The sequence below is a fragment of the Sinocyclocheilus anshuiensis genome, unplaced genomic scaffold, assembly GCF_001515605.1.
Source record: "Sinocyclocheilus anshuiensis isolate Anshui unplaced genomic scaffold, SAMN03320099.WGS_v1.1 scaffold799, whole genome shotgun sequence".
Taxonomy (NCBI): Eukaryota; Metazoa; Chordata; class Actinopteri; order Cypriniformes; family Cyprinidae; genus Sinocyclocheilus; species Sinocyclocheilus anshuiensis.
The window spans coordinates 992,567-1,017,766 of record NW_015548231.1 but is presented as its reverse complement, the minus strand read 5'-3'; the positions used below and the strand labels follow the sequence as shown (position 1 = coordinate 1,017,766).

The 25,200-nt window shown below is 36.3% G+C and overlaps 1 protein-coding gene across 1 annotated transcript; it reads right to left on the bottom strand.

Annotated features, from left to right (window-relative positions):
• Positions 1-3,091: 3,091 nt before the first annotated feature.
• Positions 3,092-24,397, bottom strand: LOC107654641 (phosphatidate cytidylyltransferase 2-like). Its single transcript, XM_016441818.1, has 13 exons — positions 24,238-24,397; positions 16,071-16,210; positions 15,740-15,836; positions 14,681-14,778; positions 13,072-13,211; positions 8,649-8,707; positions 8,343-8,425; positions 8,095-8,182; positions 7,054-7,122; positions 6,710-6,862; positions 6,262-6,381; positions 5,926-6,029; positions 3,092-3,651 (listed from the first exon to the last, which is right to left on the bottom strand). Exons 1-13 carry the CDS (start codon positions 24,301-24,303, stop codon positions 3,519-3,521), a joined length of 1,350 nt encoding a protein of 449 aa, XP_016297304.1. The 5' UTR covers positions 24,304-24,397; the 3' UTR covers positions 3,092-3,518.
• Positions 24,398-25,200: the final 803 nt, after the last annotated feature.

Genomic DNA, 25,200 nt, shown 5'->3' with positions numbered 1-25,200 from the left:
AACTAGTAAAGTAACGCATTACTTTTTAATTTACACGAAAATATCTGTTACTTTTTCAAATAAGTAACGCAAGTTACTTTTTTTTTTTCCAATTTATTGACTGACAGCTCTCCTGTCCCCATGTTGAGAGGAGAAATCAGATGTTACTGTAGTTCTAAAATAAATATGAATATGCATTAATTCATCTCACTCACAAAAAAAAAACACAGATTCAGTATTCCTCAAACTGAATAAAAATAATGCAACTCAGATTATGCAATAATTAAATGTTAAACAACACAAATATCCTTTATGTATTTAATCCCATTCTATTAACCAATGTCTTTGCTTCTGACCTTCGATGATCCAGTTCAACCATACTAATAAGCAAAAATTACTCTAGACAAACATTCGTGAGTCTTTTTTTATTGCTGAAGCGTGTTGAAATTTCTTCTTCTGCATTCTACTGTACGGACTTAAATTTACTTTCCCTTCAGCCTGAGGCTTATTCATGCACTTTTGGTGTGAAAAGGCTTTTATATTTGCCAAAAATAGAACTTTTTTATTTTAAAAACAAACAAGCAAGCCCTGTCCAGATTTTAAAAGTAACGCAAAAGTAACGTAACGCATTACTTTCCATCAAAAGTTAATAAGTAACGTAATTAGTTACTTTTTTATGGAGTAACGCAATATTGTAATGCATTACTTTTAAAAGTAACTTTCCCCAACACTGCTCCTGACATCAGTGGTTGGCCAGCAACATGACGGGTTTGTAACTCTCTCTGTTGATTATAAAACATTGCAATTGCTCTGCTCACGTCTGGAGTTTGTACAGTACGTCAATGTTTCATACATATAGAGCAAAGACTGGCTTAGAGGACCATTCAAATACAGTAAAGAATAAGAATAGAATCATCTCTACGTCAAACATATACAGTATATATTCTTATATTCTAATATAATGTATGTAATTCTCTATAAAATCAGGACATTGAACTGTACTAATAAGGTACAATAACACGAAATTATAATGAATTAAATATCTTAGAAACATTTCTGCACCACTTAACACAGATGAAGATTATGTTTTGCTTACTGAATTGAAAAAATAAATTAATATCAATTCATTGATAGTGGATGGTGAAAATACGGAGGGGCAAATATTACACGCGGATTTATGGTCATAATTTTTCAGCTGTGACGCTGTTTATTATTGTTACGTCACTGCTCTGCGCTCCACTTAAGCTATTATGGCTTGAGCTGTCCATCAAAATCATGGAAATAAACAAAAGCAAGGCAAAAATGAACATAACTCAGGTAATAAGCTGCCTATTTATCTTTCAAGATCTGTGGGCGTAGAAGAAAACATGCTAAATAACATTTAAAAACAAATTTTACAAAAAAAAGCCCAACATATGAGTGCACATCAGTCTGGTCAATACACACAGGTCTGAAAGTATATGCTTATGGATCTTTATTGTTGAACGGCAGTGAACTGTTCGTACAGACTGAACCTGAGCCTGTTAACACTACTCTTTTAAAGCTGCTCGATGACACCCATTAAGGTTTAATTTTCTTAAAATAAATATTGTTTATGGCACAGGTGCTCATGACAGCACATATTAGAGGGGAACAAAATACCTTAAACAAAACACACTGTAGTTCTGAGTTTACACAGCAGATGATGGTAAAAACAAAACAGATGAAATAGAATTATAAAATTAGACGTGGTAGACTTGGTCTCATGCAGTGAAAATGGTACAAAACTGAATAAATGTAAAACCAAAACAGTCAATGAGATTTTATGGCCCAGCCTGATCCTTACCATTTAGCATGTAACAGTTCACAAACACGCACACGCGCGCACACGCACACACACACACACACAAAGCTTGACTAAGACTAGCTTGCAACTGCTCAGTGACAATAAAACATTAAAATAAAACTAGAAATGATAAAAGTATGATTTAGACCACAAACAATAATTCTTAAAGGGATAGTTCACCCAAAAATGAAAATTTGATGTTTATCTGCTTACCCCCAGGGCATCCAAGATGTAGGTGACTTTGTTTCTTCAGTAGAACACAAACGAAGATTTTTAACTCAAACCGTTGCAGTCTGTCAGTCATATAATGGAAGTGAATGGAATCACGGCTTTGAGAGTCAAAAAAACATACACAAACAAAACCAAATTAAACCCTGCAGCTCGTGACGATACATTGATGTGTAAAGACACGAAACGATCGGTCTGTGCAAGAAACTGAACAGTATTTATATTGTTTTTTACCTCTGATTCACCGCAATGTCCGAACTGCCCTCGGTGCGTGACGCGTCGTCTTCTTCTTCTTGCTTTATGGCAGATCACAGACTTATAAGTGCATTACCGCCACCCATCTCTCAAATGGGCCAATGACACTCCTAATTGAGATTGTAGATAGAGTGTCATAGCCGTGGAGCCCATTGACTGCCATTATATGACTGACAGACTGCAACAGTTTGAGTTAAAAATCTTCGTTTGTGTTCTACTGAAGAAACAAAGTCACCTACATCTTGGATGCCCTGGGGGTAAGCAGATAAACATCAAATTTTCATTTTTGGGTGAACTATCCCTTTAAACATTCAGTGCGAAATGTTTGTTAACATCTCCAAATGGTCTTTTCCAGTGCTGAGTAACAACTAATTATTATTAACTATTGACAACGTAATTCTAATTAAAGTTACTTCCTATTTGTTTGGCTTACAGGGACCGTTTCTTTGTAACAAACATGAAAGTCACGTAATTCTAGTCTGATGTGGCCTAAACTTCCTCTCAAACACTGAATACTGACATCTGAATCTTCTCCTTAACTTCAGGAAGTACAGTAAACATACAGTCTCACAGCTGAACTGTAACAGTCACCACCGACTGGGCTGAAGCGCACATTTGATATCAATGACCACAATTCTCTTAAATATAACGTTACAAAAACATCAAAAACCATGACCATCAAAACAAATATGAATTATGGCACTCTGCAGTGAAAATACAATCTTTTTGAGACTATGATGGCGTATGGAAACACCTGTTAGCAAAAAATAAATAAACAAAGACTAGCCTGAGGTTGAAATGACAGTGTGATGAGCAGTGCATTAAAACAAAATAAAACATAATAAACACTATAAAATATTCAGACGATCTATAGGTACAGAACATTTGTACACAAGTGGAATTGTACAGCTCAACTCACAAAGAACTGTAACAACAACGTCATCTTAATATATAGAATATTCTTTTGTGGTGTAAGAGATAAGCATAAAACATTCACAAAAAATAAAATAAGCAAAAACACTGATTTGAACGAACACACACACACAAACACACACTTTCTCGCAAACACACTGAAAATGGAATGACCCAAGGTTGTGGTTCAGTTTTCCGTTGTTTCCCTTCTTATGTTCCTCATCTCATCTCCCACTTCCATACATGCCTGGATCTGCTTCCGTTGCCCTCTCTCTCCTCCCTCTATCCACAGCCCACTCCGGTGGGGTGGTCCGAAAAGCTAGGCTGCTTCTTCCAGGGCAGGGAGCAGGCCTTTCTCTGTCAGATGAACCTTGAGCGAGTTAAAGATGTGGAGCTGTTGGTCTAGTCTCAAAGCAAGAAGCTGCTGGATGACTTTAGAGGGGTTTGGCCCTCTAAACGAGAGGAAATATCAAAGCACAATGTTTTATGCTCTAGACACACTCACAATATTACTTTGATTATCATTGTGATTATATTAGTCTTTGACAATAACAAAAAATAAAATAACAAGGCACTAGGTTGATAGAACAGGAACAATTAAAACAATAAAATATGTATGGGACAATGTACAGTCGCTCAGTCATTCTCACAAAATAAACCACAAAATGTTAGATCAAACTATACCAAATAAATCAATATAAAAAAATAAATAAAACATTGCATAAAATAAATACAAATACAAACAGACACTTGTGGAATGCTGATATAATAGGCTGATTTCATGATAATTATAGGCCAGGATGCCTTTGACATTAATCCATTATATAATGTTATATAAGCTATATAAGATAAGTCCAGAATGTTTGGACTCTGTTTCATTCGAGTAATAATATTAGTTACAAATTAAAAATCATATGCATTCAACCCATGCAGCACGCATAAGGTTCCATTAGTTAATGTTAGTTAATGTATTAACTAGGGATGTGCGGGTCTAGTCGACTAGTCGACTAAACGGTACAGCTCCTACTAGTCGACACTGAAAACAATAGTCGATTACACGACAGAAAAAAAAAACCTCGATTTTATCATTCAAATTACCGACATTTTAAGTGGTGGTGCGGGATGTCCAGGCGCTTTCTGAAACTATCGGCTTGCTTTTCGTTATCTCTGCGTGCCTGCGACTTCAGTTCCTGCCGAGCGCATTTTTTCAAGTGCAGGAATTTTATTGTTAATCGCCTCAGGTCCCGTCTTTCACCAGACCACCTTCATAATTTCACTGAACAAATAACGCATGATCTGAGTAAGTTATTGATTTTCCATTGTTCTGCATTTCCCCAGCTGATTTTAATAAATAAGCTATGCTTTGGCCGGCATTGAGTGTATACTCAATTTTTTTATACAAACTTTTTGTTCTTTTTAACGACCGCCTGAAATGATAACGCGAGGCAAGTGTGCGGCAAGCAGAATTCATTGAGGGATTTGACAGTGTGATTCATAGATTAAGTATTTCAAATATAGGCTATTATATATGCTACACGCACGCAGAGTTTTTTTTTCTTGCCATCTTTAGGGGGTTTCTTGCTTTTAGACTAGTCGACTAGTCGGATACAAAACTTTCGTTTAAACATCAGTCAAATTAGTCGTCGAGCACGTCCCTAGTTTTAACTAACATGAACGAACAATGAACAATACATTTATTACAGTATTTATTAATCTTTCTTAATCTTAGTTAATGAGAATACAGTTGTTCACTGTAAGTTCATGTTAAATCAGAGTGCATTAACTGTTAACAAGCACAACCGTTGATTTTAATGCATTAGTAAATGTTGAAATTAACATTAACTAAGATTAATAAATGCTGATGAACTATTGTTTATTCTTAGTTCATGTTAACTAAAGTAGTCCAGTTTTATTGTGTTACTTTCAGTAGCCTAAAAGTGTGGTTATTTTATTGACTTGTGTTTTTTAAATTCAGTATCATTAAAATTTAGTTCAATTGAAAAAAGTCTTACAAAATTACTTTATATTATTTAATAAAATAATCAATAATCAATACAAAGCATTTTCGGTTTCGTTTTTCGGCCAAGTGCATCCAGAATTTTCGGTTTCAGCCCAGAATTTTAATTTCGGTGCATCCCTAATTGAAATAAATGCTATAATTCATTCAAATAAATGTGATCTTACCGCACTATTTCATCTCTGTCTGATTTGAACCCTTCAGGTCAAATATTGCGCCGCAAAGAGCAATACTAATTTTAACTTGCCTATAACTTGGCAAATGACCATGGAATAAGCAGGATAATCAACGGCTTACCGTGCATTAAAAGGATTTTGTTATTAAAGGATTATTTATTAAAGGATCCGCTTCATGTTGGGTGGTTCTTGGCCTCCACGCATATGTCCATGTATATATATATAACCAACCCCAAACTTTTGAAGTCAAATATTGCGCCGCAAAGAGCAATACTAATTTTAACTTGCCTATAACTTGGCAAATGACCATGGAATAAGCAGGATAATCAACGGCTTACCGTGCATTAAAAGGATTTTGTTATTAAAGGATCCGCTTCGTGTTGGGTGGTTCTTGGCCTCCACGTATATGTCCATGTATATATATATAACCAACCCCAAACTTTTGAATGGTTATATGTATGTTACAACTCTGATCAGAAGTCAATTACAACCCACACATAACTGTACCAGAAATTCATTAATAACTGTCTTACCTTATAAAGCTGGCGATGTAAACATTTACAAATGTGGCCATAAGGTACTGACAGTCGAAACGATCCATGATTCCTCCATGACCTGGAATGGTGTTTGCAAAGTCCTGCAGTGATGGACATCAGAGAGACAGTATGAGCAGAGTGTAAAACACAGGACTGGAAACTCTTTGGGTACACTGAAGCTCTGTGCCACATCTAAATGAGTCTTTCACTGTTACTGCATAGACAGACAACTTAAGCTGCCTTGTGGTGAAGAATGCTGTAGGTAATAGTGAAACCAAGACAAGCATTTTCCTTTCAGATCTGATGATCTGTGGGTGCTCAAATTACACCCACCTTGATTTTGAAGGCCCTTTTGAAGCCACTGGCGAAAAAGCCTCCAAAAGGTCCCATGATGGAGGCAAATGCTGACAGGGCAATGCTGTGGATCTGGAATGGGTACAACTTTACTGTGGTCTAAGAGGAAAATGGGAGAGAGATGGAAATGTGTAAGAAACTGTCTTTATTGTATGCAATTTCAAAATACATAAAATGTAATATTTTTTCTTTTATTCAGGATTCTGCTTTTGCTCAAAAATGGTGGTCCAAAAATGTCAGCATCAATAAAACACAGAGTCAAGCAGAGCTGTGACAGATTCACAGCAAGTGGGATGTCAGCAGATGGCTGTGTCTGAGTAACTGGTAAACACAGACACAAAGATCAGAAAAATAACAAAAAGAGACATGAGAGACATGAGGAGTAAGTGTCTAACAGACGGTGTATGTGTGAGTGTGTGTGATTTACCCAGCCCGTGATGGACTTCAGTACAGGCGGCAGACCGTAGTCCTGCAGCTGGAAGAGCTCAGACGGCTCACAGTCTACTGTGAAACTGTTGGAGTCATTGTTAAACTCCACAGGACACACAAAGAAGCGGTAACCTGACATCACGTAGGACAGCTGGAGAAGGGATGAAATGTGATTTGTTATCATTCTGATACATCAAATTAACTTTGAAAAGAACTAATCAGCCCCTTCCAAGGTGTCAATCAAGGCAATTCTTATTCTTACGTCACCAAGGTTCCCAAATCTACATAAAAACATTCAGCAAAGACCAGACGAAGAACAGGAAGTGGGTTATTACTACTCACTAGGATTCCAAAAACAACAGTGGCGAAGAAGCCACCGATAAACCCCTCCCACGTCTTCTTAGGAGACAACTGCAGAGAAAATTCAGCATTAAGAGAACTGTACTAAAAATACACAACATTACACAGAAGCCAGAAAACAGTTAGTTAAGCCACACTCAAAAAAGTATGAATGTTGCTGCATTAGACAGAAACATTAAAAAGCAACTTCTTTTTATTTTAAAGAGAGATAGCACAAGCACACTTTAAGCAAAATATTTAACAAAAAGAAGATAATTAATTAGTTAATTTTTACATCATAAAACAGCAGATATACAGATTAAACTTAAGTATTTAGACACTCTCCGATTGTCAAACATTAGCGGATAGTTTATCATTTGTGATAAATTACACCTACTAGGACATTAAACAGAACATCCAGTTGATTAAAAACAATAACTAAAATTACGAGTAAGCAACTTTACCACACTACTGTTCAAAAGTTGGGGATAACTAAAATTAAAGTGATTAAAAAAGTACTTTTATTTAGGCAATGATGCATTGAATTAATCAAAAGTGAGAAATCTATTTCAAATAAAACCTCTTATTTTACTAGCATAAAAGAAGCTTGAGAAAAAAAAGGATCACAGTTTCCACAAAAACACAGTATTAAGCAGCACAATTGTTTCAAAAAATTCAGAAATGCTGATTTTTGTACCAAATTAGCAAGTTGGAATCATTTCTGAAAGCTCACGTGACACTGAAGCCTGGAGTAAAGGTTGAAAATAAAGCTTTGACATCAGGAATCGATTACATTTTTAAATATTTTAAAACCGAAAACAATTATTTTAAATCATAATAATATTTTACAATATTACTGTATTTTTGATCAAATAAATGCAGCCTTGGTGAGCATAAAAGACTTCTTTCAAAAACATTAAAACATCCTACTTCAAACTTCTGAATAGTAGTGTAAATATTATACTGTACCGCCATTTTATTATATTTCACATGTAATATGTGATTTTTAAAATATTATTTAACTGGGGTGTTAAAAACACAAACCTTGATGAGAGGGGTGCGACCGAAAAAGAAGCCAAACATGTAAGCCATGATGTCATTACAGATAACACAGGAGATGGGCACAATAAACCTGCGCACACAGAAACAGATTATCTTATGCAAACAGATCACCTACAACAGAAAACCAACTGTACTGTATCTAATATTGTGGAATGACACTGGATTGAAAAATTGAAATGTGTAAATGTCATATGGGTTTTGATAGTGCCACACAGGAGGCATCATCTTACCAGATCATCCCCTCAAACAGGTTATGAATGATTAAGTGGGACTGAGTCACCACAATCAGCAAGGTCACATGAGTCCAGCCGAACTGGGGAGAGAGAAAGACGGAATGAATAACTCTATTCACTTCAAATCTGGGACAAAAGACAGTGCCATGATACGGAAAAGTGTAGGGTCTGTGTCCAAGTGCTAGAAAACATGACAAATGCATGTGTGTTTGTAGAATGTCAAACACAGGGTATGTGAGCGTGTGTGTACAAAAAACACACTCAAATTACACTAAACTTGTTCTATGGACTAAACGCACTCACCATGTAGAACTGCAGGCGATAGTGTTTTTTCACCAGGCTCAGAACAAACATGCAGAACCCTGGAAAAGACACACACATCTAGTAAAACAGACAGTTCCACCAATGCCATCCCCACATGTCTATGGGACTATTTTAGGCCAGTCACACTGTCACTAATTATGTCCTGTTTGTCAGGAACCAGCCAGTGGCCAAGAAAACCTGTCCAAGCCAAACCAAGCACATTGAAAAGACACACACACACACACACACACACACACACACACACACACACACACACACACACACACATAAACTACATAATCTGGACATGGAAGGTTTATACATTTTTTTAACAGTCTGCCTAACAAACTCACAACACATGATGAACTGATGATATTGTTTAGAACTGATGATCTTGTTTAACTTTACACCAATAAACACTGTTGTTGCTCTTTATAAAAACAGAACACTGATATATATTTTAAATAGACGTGTTTACATTCCAGCTCAGTCATAATTGTAATGTATACACTCTAGCCGTGCTACACAAAAAATTAATGAAATATCAGAATAATTGTTACAAATACAAATAATCGATTAGGTACTCCTAATATAGAAAGGAACTTTGTCTGTATGTCTTCCTTCTGAACCATATATAAATGACAAGACATGTTATCAATTTTTATTTCATTTTAATTGATAACTATCATTTTAGTTGATACTTATTGTGCTCTTCTTATCGTGTTCACGTTCAGGTCCCAAATTTTGACCTAACTGCCTATTTTGTTACATATTGTGGTTTGGTGTGTCATAATATATTAATCATAAAAAAAATAATTTTCTTTGTACTTCCTTTTTTTCTTGCTTCGATGAGCATTGTTTAATTGCTGTTGTGATAAAATGTTAATATATATTTTTAAAAAACAAGAAAAAACATTATGACTTGTTGCTTCTCATTTAGCTTCTAAAGAAATCTGCTGTTTTGCATCTTTTTGAAAGAGAAAATGAGCGAGGGGTGCTCAGACAGGCAGAGAGCCGAACCACATCCTGGATGACTTCACGCTTATGAAAAACCAACACCCCAAAAAACTAAAATCATTCCGTCTGCATTTCAACTGTTAACATAAATCACATTTTGAAGACTGCATCCGATTTTGCTTTCAGCATTCTGTGTGGAAAAGTAGGAGTTGTTGGACTCAGCAGTAACTGTGAGAACTATTACTTCCCAAACGCTTTAAAGCCAGAAACATCAATGGCAAATAAAGTGGCATGCATGTAGGAAAGACAAGGTTCTAACCTGTGAGGTACAGGGCAAAGGAAATGAAGCGGTGGTATTTGCTGAGGATGCGTAGAGGCTCCTCCCTCTGCACCAGCGTGAAGAAATAATCTGTCACCGTTTCACCATAGAAGAAGTAGTTCACACACAACAGGAAGTACCTGACAAAAACCGTTAAAACTGGCAATCAGACATTATTGTGACAAAGTCCTTTCATATCCATTCATTAATCAAAGTGTTTCTAACGGTCGTCAAAGTAATTATAATGAGCCAATTTGTTAGCAATAGGAAATGTAGGAAATGGTCAGACTGTAGCTGAGCAGCAGCTCACTAAGATTATGGCCACATGGAAGAATGGCATGTTGGGCTACACAGAAGGACTAATGTAGAGAAATGGTTCTACTTATACCTGATTTGCCAGATATCTAATTTATAAAAACCTAAAAACAAGTTCAAAGAAACGTTCACCAGTTGAAACATCAAGAAATGTCATACTTTGCACAAAAGAAAAATAATAAAGATGTTTTGCATTAAAGAAACTGAAGCCTATATTTAGATTTTTTTTTTTTAGGATTTTTATATATAACTATGTATGAGGGGTGCCCAATCCTATTCCTGGAGATCAACCCTCATGCAAAGTTAAGCCCCAACTTAAATATAAGCTAATTTTCTTAATAAAATTGATTCATAGTTCTTTCTTTTTTTATTTTGGACATGAAAATATGGCATTTCTTCATAAGAGATACTCAAAAACCTTGTATTTAAAAAAGGATCTCAGATTACTAATCCAGAGCTTCTACATACTGAAATTTGGCATCAAGACACCTGATTTTTGCCAATTTTCCCATGTTGTTCCAAACCCTTAAGAACACAAATTAAGATATTTTTGATGAAATCCGAGAGCTTTCTGACCCTGCATAGTCAGCAACGCAACTACCACGTTCAAGACCCAGAAAGGTAGCAAGGACATCGTTATAATAGTCCATGTGACATCAGTGGTTCAACTTTAATTATATGAAGCCACGGGAATACTTTTTGTGCACGAAGAAAACTAAAATAACTTTATTCAACAATTTCTTGTATTCTTCTCTTATATTTCATCAAAAATATCTTAATTTGTGTTCTGAAGATGAACGAAGGTCTTTCTGGGTTTGGAACGACATGAGAGTAATTAATGACAGAATTTTCATTTTTGGGTGAACTATCCCTTTAACTCAACACTGAATTCTAAAACTTTAAATAGTATTCAGTGGGATTTTCACATTACTTAAACATGGTGAATCTTTTCTTTCACATTTGAAACAATCTACACTACAGTTTGAATGTGGTCTAAACCAGAGTGAACTTCCATACCTCTATACAGCTGGTGATAGCATGTATAGCTGGATGAATAAACAAGTACAGCATTTACTCATTTTTACACAGAAAATGAAAGAACTTGTAAGACATCAAGACAGCCATATTACGATAAGATGAAAGTGATGATGATGATGCCCTCTAATTACAGGCAGTGCACAGTGGGAGAGAGAAACAGAGAAAGATCTGGGGTGACAGATAATGAGAAAAGGGAGAGAGGGAGAGACAATGAAGCGTGAAAATGAAGGTGGCAGGTGCGTGTCGTGGGTCTCACCAGCTTAGTGTTCTGAACCAGGGCAGGTGGTAAGAGTGATACACACTGTAACCAATTGTGATGATCTCATGGAAGCACTTGATCTGAACACACAGCACCTGTGGAAGACACACAGAGGACAACAATAAAAAAAACAACAACAACAGGCAACCAACTAGTTCCACTCTGAAGTGCTATTTCTAGCTGTTTTTTAAAGCAAGATTCCATCCTGTGTTTTTGCTGCTTTAACTGGCAGTCAATAAAGCTTATTCAATGCATGATATAGCAGGACCACATCAGTTATCAGACAATATTAAAAATTAATCAACATTATGGAAATTTGAATTAATTTTGGACACTCTTCCACCTATTTTGGGATTTTAGATTATGTAACGCCAACTAGTGCTAAAATAGTTGTAAAATTAGAGCAGAACTTTAGTATTATTTATATATTATTATTGTATTTAATAATAGTTTCATTTTAGTTAAAGTTTTTGTAATTTTGTTAGGTGTATTTGTGAATTTCTATTTAGCTTTAAAATATTTTTATTTCAGTTTTAGTTTGAGTAAATTTAGGACTTAAACTTATTCCAGTTAGTTGGCATGACAACATTTCTATACAATTCTATATATTTCCATATTTTATTGATTAAAATGTTGTGAATCCTGAATTCACTTCAGCATCACAACAACATAAGACTGAAAAACTATTGAGTGTGTAGTGCATATTTTTTATACATAATAGTATAGATATTATACTTATATTATACGTTAGCAGTAATTTTTTTGTAACATGCAATTAACTGTAGGCTATAATATCTGAAAAAGCCAGATCATGGAACAAAGTGGACACTGATTATTCAGAGACTACAATGACGTCTCATGAATATATCTGCGGCCCTGCTCGAACATAACCAATTCAGCAGCTCAGCTGAGTAATAATGTTTGACAATGTTGACAGGATAAACAACATCGGTACTCATCTGTCATGTGTAAAAGCAACAAAGAGACAATATCTAGTAGATTCTTAAGTGAAAATGTCTGTTGGTGTTTACAACAACAAGAAGAGAAAATACACATCCAGTAAAACAGACAGTTCCACCAATGCCATCCCTACATGTCTATGGGACTATTTTAGGCCAGTGACACTGTGTCACTAATTATGTCCTGTTTGACAGGAAGCCAGTGGCCAAAAAAAATTTGCACATTACGTTTAGCTTATGATGAAATCTGCTGTCTTGCATCTTTTTGAAAGAGAAAATGAGCGAGGGGTGCACAGATAGACAGAGAGCCGAACCACATCCTGGATGACATTAACTTCACGCTTATGAAAAACCAACACCCCAAAAAACTAAAATCATTCCGTCTGCATTTCAACTGTTAACATAAATCACATTTTGAAGACTGCATCCGATTTTGCTTTCAGCATTCTGTGTGGAAAAGTAGGAGTTGTTGGACTCAGCAGTAACTGTGAGAACTATTACTTCCCAAACGCTTTAAAGCCAGAAACATCAATGGCAAATAAAGTGGCATGCATGTAGGAAAGACAAGGTTCTAACCTGTGAGGTACAGGGCAAAGGAAATGAAGCGGTGGTATTTGCTGAGGATGCGTAGAGGCTCCTCCCTCTGCACCAGCGTGAAGAAATAATCTGTCACCGTTTCACCATAGAAGAAGTAGTTCACACACAACAGGAAGTACCTGACAAAAACCGTTAAAACTGGCAATCAGACATTATTGTGACAAAGTCCTTTCATATCCATTCATTAATCAAAGTGTTTCTAACGGTCGTCAAAGTAATTATAATGAGCCAATTTGTTAAATGTAGGAAATGTAGGAAATGGTCAGACTGTAGCTGAGCAGCAGCTCACTAAGATTATGGCCACATGGAAGTTGGGCTACTTGGGCTACACAGAAGGACTAATGTAGAGAAATGGTTCTACTTATACCTGATTTGCCAGATATCTAATTTATAAAAACCTAAAAACAAGTTCAAAGAAACGTTCACCAGTTGAAACATCAAGAAATGTCATACTTTGCACAAAAGAAAAATAATAAAGATGTTTTGCATTAAAGAAACTGAAGCCTATATTTAGATTTTTTTTTTTTAGGATTTTTATATATAACTATGTATGAGGGGTGCCCAATCCTATTCCTGGAGATCAACCCTCATGCAAAGTTAAGCCCCAACTTAAATATAAGCTAATTTTCTTAATAAAATTGATTCATAGTTCTTTCTTTTTTTATTTTGGACATGAAAATATGGCATTTCTTCATAAGAGATACTCAAAAACCTTGTATTTAAAAAAGGATCTCAGATTACTAATCCAGAGCTTCTACATACTGAAATTTGGCATCAAGACACCTGATTTTTGCCAATTTTCCCATGTTGTTCCAAACCCTTAAGAACACAAATTAAGATATTTTTGATGAAATCCGAGAGCTTTCTGACCCTGCATAGTCAGCAACGCAACTACCACGTTCAAGACCCAGAAAGGTAGCAAGGACATCGTTATAATAGTCCATGTGACATCAGTGGTTCAACTTTAATTATATGAAGCCACGGGAATACTTTTTGTGCACGAAGAAAACTAAAATAACTTTATTCAACAATTTCTTGTATTCTTCTCTTATATTTCATCAAAAATATCTTAATTTGTGTTCTGAAGATGAACGAAGGTCTTTCTGGGTTTGGAACGACATGAGAGTAATTAATGACAGAATTTTCATTTTTGGGTGAACTATCCCTTTAACTCAACACTGAATTCTAAAACTTTAAATAGTATTCAGTGGGATTTTCACATTACTTAAACATGGTGAATCTTTTCTTTCACATTTGAAACAATCTACACTACAGTTTGAATGTGGTCTAAACCAGAGTGAACTTCCATACCTCTATACAGCTGGTGATAGCATGTATAGCTGGATGAATAAACAAGTACAGCATTTACTCATTTTTACACAGAAAATGAAAGAACTTGTAAGACATCAAGACAGCCATATTACGATAAGATGAAAGTGATGATGATGATGCCCTCTAATTACAGGCAGTGCACAGTGGGAGAGAGAAACAGAGAAAGATCTGGGGTGACAGATAATGAGAAAAGGGAGAGAGGGAGAGACAATGAAGCGTGAAAATGAAGGTGGCAGGTGCGTGTCGTGGGTCTCACCAGCTTAGTGTTCTGAACCAGGGCAGGTGGTAAGAGTGATACACACTGTAACCAATTGTGATGATCTCATGGAAGCACTTGATCTGAACACACAGCACCTGTGGAAGACACACAGAGGACAACAATAAAAAAAACAACAACAACAGGCAACCAACTAGTTCCACTCTGAAGTGCTATTTCTAGCTGTTTTTTAAAGCAAGATTCCATCCTGTGTTTTTGCTGCTTTAACTGGCAGTCAATAAAGCTTATTCAATGCATGATATAGCAGGACCACATCAGTTATCAGACAATATTAAAAATTAATCAACATTATGGAAATTTGAATTAATTTTGGACACTCTTCCACCTATTTTGGGATTTTAGATTATGTAACGCCAACTAGTGCTAAAATAGTTGTAAAATTAGAGCAGAACTTTAGTATTATTTATATATTATTATTGTATTTAATAATAGTTTCATTTTAGTTAAAGTTTTTGTAATTTTGTTAGGTGTATTTGTGAATTTCTATTTAGCTTTAAAATATTTTTATTTCAGTTTTAGTTTGAGTAAATTTAGGACTTAAACTTATTCCAGTTAGTTGGCATGACAACATTTCTATACAATTCTATATATTTCCATATTTTATTGATTAAAATGTTGTGAATCCTGAATTCACTTCAGCATCACAACAACATAAGACTGAAAAACTATTGAGTGTGTAGTGCATATTTTTTATACATAATAGTATAGATATTATACTTATATTATACGTTAGCAGTAATTTTTTTGTAACATGCAATTAACTGTAGGCTATAATATCTGAAAAAGCCAGATCATGGAACAAAGTGGACACTGATTATTCAGAGACTACAATGACGTCTCATGAATATATCTGCGGCCCTGCTCGAACATAACCAATTCAGCAGCTCAGCTGAGTAATAATGTTTGACAATGTTGACAGGATAAACAACATCGGTACTCATCTGTCATGTGTAAAAGCAACAAAGAGACAATATCTAGTAGATTCTTAAGTGAAAATGTCTGTTGGTGTTTACAACAACAAGAAGAGAAAATACTCACAATCATCATCAGCACCATCGGACCGAGATAAATAATGATAAAGAAGAAAGAGATCATAGCCAGCGTGAGGATGCCCCTCACCCACCAGTTCTTCCATCTGCAGGAGAGACAAACACATTAACGCAAAGCATATTGGGTGGAAATATAATCTTCCTAATGCGAGGACTAAAAGCTCCGGTGGCCTTTTTATTGAATGAATCATCTGTTGTTCACAGCAACATGCCAATAATCTGCTCTGGACACTTTATACACACTTTTCATCTCATGTCACATGCAAGAGTGTTCTACTTTACTAAAGAGTCATTTTAATCGCAGATTTAAAGAGGTTTACCGTGAGGAAAGGCCAGAGAGGGCTTTGTTGAGAACCTCTGGTGTGTCATCGGCAGAAACGGGAACCTCAGGAACCCCAGAGTCTGACTTGGTCTCATTGTCCGAGGCTCCATCTCTCTCCTTGCCCTCTGTTTCAGAGCCCTGGAGACAGTTGGAGAGAAAAATAAATACAAAAGAGATGAATTAATCTATCAAAATAGACATTTGTTCATTTGCAAAGAATTCTGAATACTATTTTACCTACTGTTTTACAGTTTGGGATCAGTAGGGTTGGGAATCGAAAATCAATTCCTATTCCAGATGCTAAAGGTCAGGAATTGGATACTTGTTGTAAAATGTAAATTTCGATTGCTGTGTGCGCATCTTTTTTTAGGTGGCGAAATGGGGCTGTTACAAATTTATTTGTCTTTGAATCATTCATTCAAGAGATTAATTCAAAAACACGGATTCATCCAGTAATGAAAGAGTCACCGAATCATTCATTCATAAATTCCATGAGATTTTGTTTCGTCGTCTAATATTTTTTCTTCAGAATTGTGAGAGAACCACAACTTCCATTTGAAAAAAAAAAAAATGTATCCAGAATCGTGCAGCTCTATTTTTAACACAAACAGCTCTTACTAGAGTCCAGTTTTTATGTAGCTGGCTGATTTTTGTTCAGCAAATAAATGTTTTGCAAAAAGAGACACAGAATAAATATGTTTGATATCTAAATGTTTGACTTCAATTTTTTTTTAACCACATTGAAACTGAAACCGGGAATCGATAAGAATCGATAAGCAGAATCGAAATCAGAATTGGAATTGATAAAATTTAAACGAAACCCAACCCTGGGAACGGTAAGAGTTTTTTAAAAATAAGATATTAATACTTATTTTCAGCAAGTATGCAAAAAAAAAAAATGTCTCTTCAAAAATGTATCAGGATTTCAACAGAAAATATGAAGCAGCAGAATTGTTTTCACCGTTGATAATAATAAGAAACGTTTTTGAGCACCAAATCAATTTCCAATTCATTTCTGAATGATCATGTGACACTAAACATTTGAGTAATGATTAGAGCCCGACCGATTTGGGTTTTTTGGGGGCCGATGCCGATACCGATATTAGGGAGTAAAAAAAGACTGATACCTATATATTGGCCGATATTCTTTATGTGTAGGCTATATTATAGTACAGTATAGTCAAAAGTTTGGACACACTTCCCATTCGTGTGTCCAAACTTTTGACTGGTACTGTATATAGAATACAGTATATAGCCCACATAAACAGAATATATATACATAACCACATTTTTTGCAATGATAACTCAAATATGATAATCAAACACTTATAATGATGTGACAAACATAGGCCTATGTAGTGGAGGCAGGGTATTTAACAATTTAACAATAAACTTTATTATATAAAATGTAACTAGGTGACAACTAGGTGACAACGTAGCATTAAATTACCATTCAACAGACTCAAGCCACCACCGCACTGCCGTCTATTGGACTGCAGAAAGATACTAACTTTTCAATCTGCTACGTTACTGACTGTGTACAGACAAACTATGCTGACACCGTGTCTGCGCCGCAACAGGACGCGACAAAGTGACCGTTGAAAATCATTTGAACTTCTGTCAGCATGTCATAAATAGAACGAGGCATCAGTTTACTGAATCCGGTGTAGACAACATCACTGATTATAATGGGTTCTATTCTACACCGGACGCGAACGGTGCGACAAAATACAATATAATTATATTGTATTTTGTCGCGGCATGCGATGTGATGTGACCGATGTGATTTGCATGAGTTCTGGGCCGCAGGTTTTATCTGCGTTATATGTTCTGTAAAAACATTTTCATATCGGCGGCATATTCGCCGATACCGATATATCGGCGACAGGCTCATATCGGCCGATAATATCGGCTAAACGATCTATCGGTCGGGCTCTAGTAATGATGCTGAAAATTCTGCTTTGCCTTCACAGGAATAAATTACACATTAAAACATTAAAATAAAAAGCACTTCTTTTAAATTACATTCATATTTCACAATATTTCTGTTTGTACAGTATTTCCGAGCAAATAAATGCAGCCACCTGTATCTAACAGGCCTGTGTGTCTAAGTAGCCTGTTGCACAATTACAAACATCCTGCCTTCTTCATCCCCATAGCAACAGGCTGTCATCATCAGATGGTGCTGCACCAGTTGGTCAAGCTGTTACGATTGTTCCAGAAACCTCTTTCTATCCATCTGACATAAATAATTTGGATCGGATTACGAAGAGCACCCTCAAGCCAATGTATATTTACGGCTGACACTCATCTGACAGTAAGAGCTACGGAAAGATCCAGGGTTTCCATGGAGACGGACTACATCCTGATATTCAAGATGCCAGAGATAAAAACTACCCTCCCTCGCACCTCCCACCTCCTCCCCCATCTCTCAAATGCTCCGCCGACCGCAAATAGATCATCAGGAACTGAGGACATCCCACTCTTCCTAAGAAAGACATTTTCAGTCTTCCTGCCAGGTTTGACCCACACTCGTCTCAGAGTATGAGCAACACTTCTGACGAAATTGGCGGACGGCAGCATTAGCCATCTGGAAACGTGGAATTCCCCGACAAACATAACATCAATGACAGTCTACAAAAGAGATGACTGATGTAAGTGTGTGTTAAATGTCACATTCATTAAAAACAGAGTCTGACGGTATTTGATGTTCAGACAGGGAAAACATATCACATTTGCACGAAATTTCCAACATTCGTATTCGATTCGTATACATTTCACCCCTAGTGGCAGTTGCAGTGAACTTTTAAAATGGTCATGTAAATGAATGATGAATGCATGAATATATACACAGTTTTTGGGAGTAACTAGTTACATGTAACGGAGTTATGTAATTCAATTACAAAATAAATGTAACTAGTCTGATTCAGTCGCTGAGAAAAAAATGTGTAATTAAATTACAGTTACTTTTGAAAATGTTAACATTTGATTGATTTCTTTCCCAAATTGTATTGACTTTCACAAAATTCACAGTTCGGTTTGATATGACACAGCGGTTGTCATGGTTCGGTATTTTCGATACAGCAAAAAGAAAGAAATGCAGGAGAAATTTCCTTGATTTTTAAATTTTTTTATTTATTAAAACTAACATCATAAAGTATGATCTTTTCTTTTACTTTAAATAATGCAGTGTGCCGAACAACAGTCGCATCTCAGATCAGCGGCAGAAGTCGGATTTCATTTAGGTAAATCAAAAAACTATCATTTGAGTGAGTCGAGCTGACGAGTGAGGTTAGAAAGACAAGAAGTTGGCGAAAGATTGTTTCGAAACGAAATACAAAAGCGGCTGCTTTAAAAATATTTTAGACTTTGGAAGGCGTTTTGCTAATAAATTAAACATTCTAGGTTTAATATAAGTGAGTTTGTCGTACTGTTTTGTTTTTGTCAATTCAATCAATTGATGCCGAATTGACGCTAATTCGGAAGTGAAAGTAAAATGCGCACAGGCATTTACAAGCTATTTAAATGCGAGGAAAAGAGGGAAAACTCTAAATGAACTACCTCACCATCACAACCCTACTGGAGTAGCGTGTTTTTCTTAGGGGGTGGGAGGGCAGACATCACGTTGCCTGTTACGTCGTTTGGGCTGCCTGGTTGAGCACAGTGGCACTCAAGTATAGGTCTCTGCAGGAAAGTAATGGGAGTTACCAGATCGGGCGTTTTTAGACCATGTTTCCTGATTGGCTGACATCATAGTGACGGTAGGTTTAGGGGTGGGGTTAGGTAAGGGGGATCATTCTGATTGCATGATTGAGAAACACCCTGCAGTTTGAAAACACCCACAAATTCAGAAACGCCCACTTTTGCTCTGCAGAAAGCTCAATCTCGTGGCGCTGAGAACATTATATTTCACACACTTTAAGCTCTTTTATTTTCCAGATGTAATAGGATTAGTCCAACGAATCGTTCAGTTTGTAATGCGTACCGAACCGAAAGCCTCGTACCGAAAGGTTCAATACGAATACGTGTATCGTTACACCCCTAGTATTAACGTCTGTAAAATATGAGATAATCAATGTTTCAGGAGTTTAAGACACAGAATAGGGCACATGCTTATTTGATAACCGTTTTATTTCTTATTTAGGTTTATGTATATGCTTTATTTTTTAAATTAACTTTTTTTAATCATTGGTATCATAGCTTTTAAACAATATCTTGTTATGATTTCAAATCTGTATTTAACCTCAGAAAAATCTCAAAGTAAAAAATGTGCTAAAGTCTGATTTTGTGGTGGCTGTGCTTCAAAGTTTCATTTTTATAACCTTAATTTGTAATGAAGAATTTTGAAAGTAATCAGTGTTGAGTACTACTGTTGAAAACATTCATTAGAAATTTAGAAAAGTAATCAAATGTAATCCGTTACATTACTTTAATAAAGTAACTGAAATAGTTACACTACTTGTTACATTTAAAATAGGGTAACTTGTACATTTCCAAAGTAACCTTCCCAACACTGTATATCCACATAGAACAACTGACTGCCAATACATCTGAAAGAAAAACATACGAGGTTTTCTAGCGATAGTCAACTTAAATAATTATTTTATTATAAAATAACTATTTCACAAATAATTATTCATAACCACCCAATTTACAGAAAGTGTGTTTAAAGAATAACATTTTAGTGCATGGAAAAATATTCCTAATTCTCACTTTGTTCTTTATGAATTTCATAGGTTTTATTAGAATACACCACATTTGTTCTGGCTGTCACATACCGTCTCAATTTACTTTTTTAATGAAATCTGAACTCCACACAGCTCCCACACTCTTCTTTGAAAATTAACGATTTCTGGTCTGCCGTTTGTCAGTAAAAATGCAGTTTAACTTCTATACACATATAACACCTGTATATCCCCCTTCTAATTTCAGCTACATTCTAGTCTAACAGGTGCGTGAAATCAGGCATACAGACGCACAACCTCCCTAGACAAACATTTACAGTACAATGGGCTGTACTAAGGAGCTCAGTGACTTTCAACGTGCCAGTGTCATAGTATGCCACCAGTAAAATTATTTGGTCAGCTGTAATTTACCTAACCTTATCCGGTACAAGAATTTACCTAACCCAGGGGTGTCCAATCCAGCGCCTAGAGGGCCATTGTCCTGCAAAGTTTAGCCAGAGATTGTCTTATTATTGGGAGATATGAGGGTCTATATTACTTACCATTGTAAAAAGCATAACAATCAACTTGGATCATGTGTGCCTTGATAACCAATCACATTACAGCCTTGACGTCACTGAATTTCAAACAGAGTTGTGTGACAGTCGCTGTTTATGGATACTATAGGAATGAATGAGAAGTGCCATAAACTAAATCCTACCTGTCACAAAAAGTCCATGATTCCTCTTATAAAATGGAATTTTTTTCGGTGTAAACTCTAAAAATAGTTCAATCCAAAACCATTGTTTAAAGGAGTAGTTCACTTCCAGAATGAAAATTCTGTCATCATTTACTCACCCTCCACTTGTTCCAAACCTGTATGAGTTTCTTTCTTCTGTTGAACACAAAAGAATATATTTTGAAAAATGTTAGTATCTGAACAGTTGATGGGCACCACTGACTTCCATAGTAGGAAAAAAAATACTATGGAAGTCAATGGTGCCCATCAACTATTCGGATACCAATATTTTTCAAAATATCTTCTTCTGTGTTCAACAGATGAAAGAAACTCATACAGGTTTGGAACAAGTGGAGGGTGATTGTCATTCTGGACGTGAACTACTCCTTTAATGACAAGATTAGCCGATAGGCTGTCGATTCATTAAATGATAAGCTGTTACCTCAATAAAACTGTTTATTCAGCGTAGTGAAGCCTCTTCTCCACTGACATCCATTAAAAAAACGGCCTCTGGTCTCCTTCCCTGCGTACCACCAACAGAGTTGGAATATAGAGAAATCTTGGACTTTCTGCGAGAGGTAGGATTTAGTTTATGGCACTTATTAATTTCTATAGTATCTGTACACAGCAATTGACTGTTGCACAACTCTGTCTGAAATTCAATGACGTCAAGGCTGGAATGTTAGCAATAGCATTAGCCATTTTGCTTTTTTTTTAGGCTAAAGGTTGCAGGCTTGCCTTCCAGTGGCTTTGGTTTAGCTCCAACTCCAATTAAACACACCCGAACTAGCTAATCAAGGTCTTACTAGTCATACTAAAAACTTCCAGGCAGGTGTGTGAAGGCAAGTTGGAGCTAAACTCTGCAGGACAGCGGCCCTCCAGGACCATGTTTGGACACCCCTGACCTAACCCTAACCCTAACCCTATCTGGACAGACGAGACCCTGACAATATTCAAAACTCATCTCTTCTGTGAGCACTTAACTGCATCCTGCTATATCCCTCCTTCTTGTAGCTTCTACAATTCTGGACAATGTTTGAAACTTTGTATTGTGTTATTGGCTCTCTCTGGTGAATAAATTGTTGTATTTCTCATTTAAAAGTCCCGTTAGATAAAAGTATGTGCTAAATGAACAAACGTAAATGTAAAAGAATTTGACTAGCCTGCACGAAGAACAGACCTGAACGCCTTTGAGATGGACCGAAACAACAACTGACAAGAGGGAAGCTGTTACAGCAAAAAAATTAAATATTAACACCAATGGTTTTGAAAACAAGCACATATGGGTGAGGTGTCCACATACTTTTGGCCATGCAGTGTAACTCTAGAGGACACACACAAAATCAATGTAGTTTTTTTTTTTTCAGAAGAAAAATCTGAGAAGCAGGAAATAAAAATCTGATATGTAATGACTTGCTTGAATGATTCAATCAATTCGCAATGCACAAAAACAAAACCTATACTCAAAATTATATTTTGCTCTGAAATATGTCAGATTATAGAAGCAAAATTAGTTGCAAACTTTCATTCTGACATTAAATACCAAATATACAGACACTAGACAAAAAAAAAAAGAAAAAGGTTAGAGTCAGAACATGACCACATTCAGTTCATTTGCCTGAGCGCTGATATGCGAATGAAGGCAGCACAAGGTTTTTCATTTGCATGATCAAGTATTAGGTCTTTGTGTTTCATATGAAAAATGAATCTATTTAGCACAATGTGGACACTGTCAAGCATAGCTACACTTACACACGCTTGGGTTATTCTTTCATCACTCCAGCATTTTGACAGCACTACGGATAGAAGAGGCTGAAGTTTCTTCTTTTGCGATAAATTCAGAACAAAAATACAACATAGCATGCAGAAGGAAGTCATATGGTGAACCGCCCAAACCGAATGACCAAAGAAAATGGTCAGAAACTATTGACCATGTATGTTTACAGATAAAGGCTGCACGTAAGACAGTTTACCCAAGAATTATTTACTGTAGTCCTTTCAATAACATTATCACATCCTACTGATAAAAGCTGCCTCTTTATATCCCCCCAAAAAACGTGGATAAATACAAAAGAGCACGAATTTGTAAAGTATCCGCAAATATTTGCTATTAACGTAGAATAAGTCATTCAAATGAGTCTTGTTTATATACCGTGATCTTGCTGTAAAGGTTAAGCCCATGCCTACAGGTCCAGACACTTGACACATGAATGTTGACTCACCCATCCGCCCAAGTCTCTCTCAGTCTCCATGTTTTCTATCTTTATATCTACACAGCATGAAGATCAGTCCATGCACTCCAGAAATCCTCAAACTCTGCTGAAAGCAGAGCTCGTCCTTAAGAGTTTCACCTCACTGTCCTGAGCTGAACAGAGCAGGGATTGTTCGTGCCACTTAACTTTATTTCAGTAACTGCGAGAAATACAATAAGGCCTTATATAGTGTTTTGTTTTGTTTTCCACACTGAGGAAACCTTCAGTACATAAGAACAACGTCAGACCCCTGATGATGCTCAGACTCTCCTCTAGCTGTACGTTACTCTGCTATATTACACACTCATGAACGCTAGAAAATACAATCATTTATCAAACCAGAGCATTAAAAGCTGCTTTCGTGCTGTGACAGGACACTTGCTGGCGATATCCAGAAACACAACGACCTGTAATCGATTGTTTTCTCTCTCTTCATGTATGACAGCATGTAGCTCAAATGATAGCCGTAACAACAACATGCATCTCTCCATATCTTTCTTTATTCGTTACCTTATCCTTCGAGTTCTGATGCTGCAGTTCTTTATCCGTCGCTCCTCGGTGGCGTAATTCTGTCATGGTTGGCTCGATTTGTTGAAAATAAAGGCCTGATGAAGTAACAATCTTCGGGGGTTGCTGTTCGTTTTCAATGATTGTTATTGGGACGGGAAAGGGAGCGACTGCGCATGCGTGCGCTGAGAGAGCGGGCGGAGCGCCATCTAGTGGCCAGTACTGAGAAGTTACCCGAGCCTGCCTGAATGCAGTGGGGAAGTTGCCTGTGAGAAGAGATGTGTTGATATGTGTGAGTGGTGGTAAAAGTGTAGGAGAGATTGCGTGGAGGAGGGGCGAGGGGATTGGATCTATAGGGCATGTTGTAGGATGGCTGGAGAGCAGAAGTTTTGATACTTCTGCCTCAGTGAGGGGACAGAAGGAGAAGATGGGAGTTTTTGCAGTGGGTGTGGTTGGTTTGAAGTCCTGTGTGTGTGGGGCTGAGAATTGACTACTGATTGTTCTGGTTTTGTCTGTGAAGAATGTGGCGAAATTATCAGCTGTTATAGAAGTGGTAGGAGGTGGTGGAGGGGGACAGAGGAGAGAATGGAAAGTTTTGAAGAGAGACAGATAGATTGATAGGTGGATGGACGGATGGACATTTATGGATTTTGTCTGTTAAAAGCAGATTGTCAACAGTAATTTATTAATTTCGTAGTTTCGCAAAATCATACTTCGAAATTAAAAAAAAAAAAATTAATTAAAAACCGTTAAGTAATGTAATATATAATTAATCAGAATTTTTAATTTTTAAGATTAATAATTTCCTTGATTATACATTTTACACACCTTCATTATTCATCATAACCTACAGGCTAACTGAGCAGAATGTATAGTCTACAGCTATTATGACAATTACCAACAATATAACTTTACATATAATTCATGTAACGTTAGGCTAATAGAGCTATTTAGCTCTAAATTTCT

Excerpts from the sequence above, each read along its gene's own strand:
- LOC107654641 (XM_016441818.1), bottom strand. The coding sequence starts at position 24,303 with ATGACAGAATTACGCCACCGAGGAGCGACGGATAAAGAACTGCAGCAT. Across the intron at positions 14,779-15,739 it reads CGATGGTGCTGATGATGATT|GTGCTGTGTGTTCAGATCAA; the intron begins GTGAGTATTTTC and ends TGTCTTCCACAG. Across the intron at positions 13,212-14,680 it reads TGGTTCAGAACACTAAGCTG|GTACTTCCTGTTGTGTGTGA; the intron begins GTGAGACCCACG and ends GGTTTTTGTCAG.